The 6,117-nt window shown below is 39.1% G+C and overlaps 1 protein-coding gene across 1 annotated transcript in view; it reads right to left on the bottom strand.

The window, feature by feature from the left end:
- The window catches only part of LOC106873821 (zinc metalloproteinase nas-14), a 51,910-nt gene that overhangs the window by 14,104 nt on the left and 31,689 nt on the right, over positions 1-6,117 (bottom strand). Inside the window, exon 10 of the mRNA XM_014921333.2 lies at positions 5,441-5,521. Within this exon, the coding sequence (XP_014776819.1) occupies positions 5,441-5,521 (81 nt within the window). The remainder of the gene's footprint in view (positions 1-5,440; positions 5,522-6,117) is intronic.

Below are 6,117 nucleotides of genomic sequence, written 5' to 3'. Positions count from 1 at the left end.
ATATATGTATGTATGTATGTATATATATATATATATCAGAAACAAGTTAAACAGAATGGTCATTACATATAATTCCTTTATTAGGGCAAATTTGGCTTACAGCTGTTTCCAGTAATCATTATAGGTACATTATTAATAGATTTACTCAATTGGTCTATTGATCAATTGAGGTAAATTGAACGACCTAAGAAAATTAATGTTACTTTCGTCAGGGCCATTTCTATCTTCCAGACCCATCTACCAATGACAACAGTAACCGGCTGCTGCTCCTATGCCGCTACAACAATTTCTATAACACCGACACCCGGTTCTCTCGCAAACTTATCCATCACTTGACCTGACAGAGGCCGGACGGTTACAGCAGGAAGGCGATCGACCACATCTTCATCTCCTATCGCTGGAGGTCATTGGTCACTAACTGCCGAGTCTACAGAGGAGATAACTCGGCAATACCGAACATCGATTGCTGGCTGTAACTCTCAAGTTGAAGCTGTGAGCAGACCCCGCCACTAACCTGCCTCGCCCTGACTCATCTTCTATCGCCAATTGCTTCAGCGCCCTGGCCAATGATGAGGCCGACAACTGGGAGATCTTTAAATCAAACACCAACCCGTCTGCACGTGATGTCCTAGTATACTCAAGATCTATTCCCCAGCGGCCCTAGATTTCACTGCAGACGTTGAAGGTAATCAACTGCCATCGCAAGACTCGCCTGTGCGGCCAAAAAGGAATGAGTACCTTCAGATAGGCAACAAGGCCGTCACAGATGACCAAGATAAGTTCTGGGCGGTCCCCTGTTCAAGACAACCCCCGTAAAGGATACCAATGGCAACGTCATCCCCACGAAACCGCTCTCCTCGAACGCTGGAAGGATCACTTCAGCCTTCTTCATCACCCACCTGTCTCAATCGATCCCTGCCTAACCATCACCGCAGACACAGCCGCAACCAATGACACTTGCAGACTCGATCCTGTCACGCCCGACAAAGTCGGTGCCGACCTGAAGAAGCTTAGTAACCGCAAAGACACTGGTATCTGTACTCTCAGGGCAGTGAGGTGTTATTCGATTACATCAGTCCCAGTACTTGACCGGTACCTTGCTTTTTCGACCCCGGCGGGATGAAAGGCAAAAGTTACCTCTACGGGATTTGAACTAAGAAGAGCTAGAATAAATGTCGCATGGCATTTCTCCGCGGCTAAAACTTTCTTCAAGAACACTGCATACAGAAGCATTTGGTCATGTGACTGGTTAAGGAAAAGAAAAAGAGACCTGAAGAAAACCACTGAAGGCCAAACCATTAGCGGCCAAAGAACAGGTCATTAGAACACGAGCATTCAGTAAACATAGATAAGAAAGATATTCAATCACTATGTCAATTATGTGGTGAGAGGGAAGTAACTGTTGTCTACTGTGTACCAAAATATAAGAACATAACGCAGAAACACTACAAGGGCTGGGTACACGACAAAATTGTATTTGTTATACACTGCCAACTGTAAAACATTCAGGCTAGCCCACCCTGAACAAGGGTATGATAAAAGACGAGGGTAAGTTGTCGAAAATTATCATGTAAAAGTTTTATGGGAAATGAAAATCCAAATAAGAAACTAGAATATTCAAGATCAGGTGTCATTGTGCTGGAGAAATTTATTAGAACTTATCTGGTTAATAGAATGTAGCCTGTTCATTCCACACCAGAGTGAAAGAAAAAGAAAATGAGAAGGCAAATTTCACGATGTAAGTGGGGAGATAAAGAAGCTTTAGACCTGTGGTGAGGTAATAGAAATTACTAACATAATAAAATTACCAGGTACATGCATAAAAATATCACCAAATAGTTTTCTATATTCCGTTAAATGGTTAACATTGTCACACTACAGAGAGCATAGAATATCTGAAGAAACAGGTTGCAGTTTGAATTCAGCGAACAAAACCAGCAAACCACATCCCTTCAGCTCTGCAAAAAGAGGGTGGACGGAGTGTCTCTGAACTTTAGTTGGTAATCCATCTTGTGAAGACGTTACGCAAAAAAATAAAACTACTTAAACAGCATTTACGAGTGAAATATCCGAAAGAAATATAATAGATAACGGTGTGAGATTGGAACCAGTGATGAATGTGCTGTGAATAGTAGGTGTCCCATCGAGCAGCAATGGGACACCGACAACCTCTGACTGCTGACACAAAGAAATTCATACGATCATTATGGAGTGCTGTTATAGGAGTCAATTAACAGATGAAAATAGAGCACATCCCGAAAACAGTTTTATTACTTGCACGTACAAGGAGCCTTTGAAAATTTCTCGAGAAAAGGTGGTACATTAACAACAACCGTCAACAACAAGCTGAATAGATCAGATAATAATAATAATAATGATAATAATAATAATAATAATAATAATAATAATAATAATAATAATAATAATAATAATAATAATAATAATAATAATGATAATAATAATAATAATAGCTAGCTGGACCCGTGCAGACTTCATGGAAAATATGAAAAATGTAAGCATCTGTACATTGTATGCTGGTGTCATGAGAAATGTTTCTATATTGTGACACTTGCAGAATATAGAAAGAAGGTGTAAAACCGATAACTATACAGGGCACGTAAGATATTTGAAGACATACCTTTTGGAGGTTATTGCAGCATTTTTTGCTAACTCTGTATAATCTTTGTTTCAGAAAACAATAATAGCAGACTCACAGCTTACTCAAGAAATGAAGAGGCATGCTGTGGTTATAAAGGCTGAACATAGTGATTTAGAAATATCTCGAGTTTTAAAAGTTACCAGATCTTTCGTCTACAAAGTTTGCAAGCAATTAGAAACTGAAGATGGAAACGTATCACTGGTATCAAAGCATAAAAAGCATTCTAAACGCTTTGAAATCATCAGAACACCTGAATTTATCCAGCAAGTTCAACAGACCATTGATTACAATCCCAGAAAGTACCTGAGGTCAATTGCAAAAGATCTCCATGTGTGAGGAGGAAGAGTCAGTAATGTTGTCCATGAAGACATCAGATATAAGTCTTATATAAAAGAAACGTCAATTTGTCTAAAAAGCAAAATAAAATCACTAAATCAGATCTAAAAGGCTCTTAATCGAACTGAAAAATCCAGCAGAATATTTGATTTGTTTTTTCTCAAACGAGAAAAGCTTCGAACAAGATCAAAAAGTTAACAGAAGAAATGACAGATGGTTATGTGCAGACCCTTCTGAAGTTCCAAGTGTTATGCATACAAAATTTCCTGCAACTGTGATGGTTTTAGGGGTTGTCAGCAATGAAGGACATACAATGCTTATTTTTTTCCACAAGGCCTTAGAGTTAACTCTGCCACCTACATTGAGGTCCTGGAAATAATTCTTAAGCCCTGGATAGACAGTGTATGCAATGGAAGGCCATATATGTTTCAGTAAGCCTCTGCACTATCTCACATAGCTCTAGTAACACAGGAATAGATGGCTGAAAATTTTCATGATCACGTAACCCCTAACATTTAGCCTCCTAATTCCTCAGATCTCAATCTATTTGACTATTACATGTTGTGCGATGTTGAGAGAGAAGTCAATGAACACGCCCAAAACACCAAAAATTCTTTGAAAGTTGCCATAGTTAAAGTAATGTCCAAAATGAACCAGGATCACTTGATTCGAGCATATAAATGATTTAGATATCATACAGAAGCAGTAGCTGAAGCAAAAATGAGTTGTAGCTGTAATACAAAGGGGCCAGTCTTGTCACATTCTGTGTGAAGTTGAATCTCCCTGAGAACTACGTTATGGTATGCATGTCTATGGAGTACTCAGCCACTTGCGCGTTAATTTTACGAGCTGACTGTTCTGTGGATCAGATAAACAGGAACCTCGTCGTCGTTACGACGGAGTGCTATTTTTAAAAAGCGTAAAAGGAAAGGAAATGTTCCATAACGTAAGGCAAAAATGTCATGTATTTAGTATAAGCAATGAAAACTAAGACTAAATAATTGCTATTCCGTCGTGTAGTGACTTCGCACTCGACTCACGCTCAGTCTGATTACAACAGCCTGCGCATCGGTGTTTATCTGGGGGCTTGGCCTCCAGATCTGTGAGATCCACAAATGCTGCTGTTAGGACCGGATTAACACCCATAATAACTCTAATGACTAAAGAAATCTTCCTGCCCATATATAGGATCTCTTTTCGTTTTCTTCCAATCACTTGAAGGTTTATCTCGCTCCAATCCACTCAGCTGGCCAAAATGAGTTGTAGTTGTAATTCAAAGGGGCCAGCCTTGTCGTATTCTGTGTGAGGCTGAATCTCCCGGAGAACTATGTTAATGGCATGCATGTCTTTGGAGTACACAGCCACTTGCGAGTTAATTTTATCCTCGTGTGGTAATGAAAAGTGACAGTGACATCCAATATTTGTTGTAGTTATTTGTCTTTGATGTAACAATGTGTCTATGTATCTATGTATCAACTTTTCTTATGATCTATGCATCTACTTTTCTTGAAATGTATATATCTATGTTTCTTGAAATGTACTTCGTTTCTTGAGATGTACTTCGTTTCTTGAGATGTACTCCGAAAATACTGACATTTAAAAACACAAAACGAATGCCGTCATCGCTCACTGTTTTTCCCACTCTCTCTATTCTTCTCTGTCCTCCTCTCTCCCGCTTTGCCACTCCAAATATACCTCCTCTGTCCTTTGAAGTAAATTTGACATATCACAGCTACGTACAAAAACAAAAAGTTGGCCTATTAATATTATTCATAATGCCCTGTTGTAGTACCAGGCAGTGGCTCTCATGGCTTCTTATCTCAACTGATTGAAGGTGTTATCATGTACATGTTTTGTCTTGGTATAAAAGATGGGCTACAGCAAATATTCTGCTCAGTACTACAGATTTACTTGACCTTGACCAGTTGAGTATGTCCCTTGGTGGCTGATGATCACGAGCAGAAGTAGTGGAGCAGCATCATAGCCATGTGTTGAGAGGAAATCTTTGGGATTTGAATAATTCACCTCTGGAAACATAGGTATTTCGTGCATCATCCTTAAACAATCCTTATTCAGGGACCTTTTGAGCGGGATGGGCTACTCGACCTGAAGAAAATTCTAACTGGACCCCACCTGTAAGGTCATGTGCTGTTTATATTAATATGAGATCACCATGTCGTGCGCATACGGTTGTGATGCATGTGCCTGGTGTACCCTTATCAGACGAGTGGTCATGTGTATATTGGGCTTCGTATATTTGTACTCCCAGTGTCATGCACTTTGATAGCATGCACTGCTCTCTCACTGAATAACAATTCCTTTTACTCTTTTATCAGTATTAATCAGAAGGCAAAGAAACCATTGCAAATAACAGTTGTCAATCGTTTCAATGAATTCTAACAGTTGAGAAGCAAATTGTTAAAAAATACTTTCTACATTACTTACATCCTTTCCACACTTCGGGAGCGAGGTGTGTCTGTAATCCAAGCCATAAGTAAAGTTGTTTTGCGAAATCTTCCTCTGAAATTTAAAGGAAAAGAAGCAAGCATCAGTCAATATTGATTCAAAAAGAACTAGGACTTTTTAGAATGGAAGTTCACTCCAATATTTGAAGTAAATATTTTGCTTATGAAACCAACAACCTTGGCGGGGATTGGCAGAACCATTAATGCATCAGAAAAAATGTGTATATATGTATGTATGTGCGTGTGTGTTTATATATAAATCTTTGCGTCAACATGTTCCTCTTTGCGACAATGTAGCCTTTAATCTAATCAAGATATCCTTGACCTGAAGAGTAACCGGAGGTATACACCTTATTTAGATTTTACCACTTCTGATGTTCCACTCGCTATGAAACATATGTAGCCCGGATTTCCCATACTCCATTCCGTAACTCTTGTATTCTTTTTTGCACACTCGGCAACTCTTTTTGCCTACCGAGGAATATAAAAAGGGTTTTTTTTTCAGCTCATCGTTCTTCGATAAAAGAAAAAAAAATCTGCAACCTTCCGTCTCAATAAATCACTATTGTTCCTGAAAGTTGTTTTTTTATATTCACTACGGATTGCTCGAAGCTAACTTTCATCCGACACCGCGATGCCTGGATCTTACATATGTGT

This window comes from Octopus bimaculoides, chromosome 1, assembly GCF_001194135.2.
Source record: "Octopus bimaculoides isolate UCB-OBI-ISO-001 chromosome 1, ASM119413v2, whole genome shotgun sequence".
In the NCBI taxonomy this organism is placed as follows: domain Eukaryota; kingdom Metazoa; phylum Mollusca; class Cephalopoda; order Octopoda; family Octopodidae; genus Octopus; species Octopus bimaculoides.
Note: the sequence above shows the minus strand (reverse complement) of the source record. Positions and strands in the feature narration are given on the sequence as shown.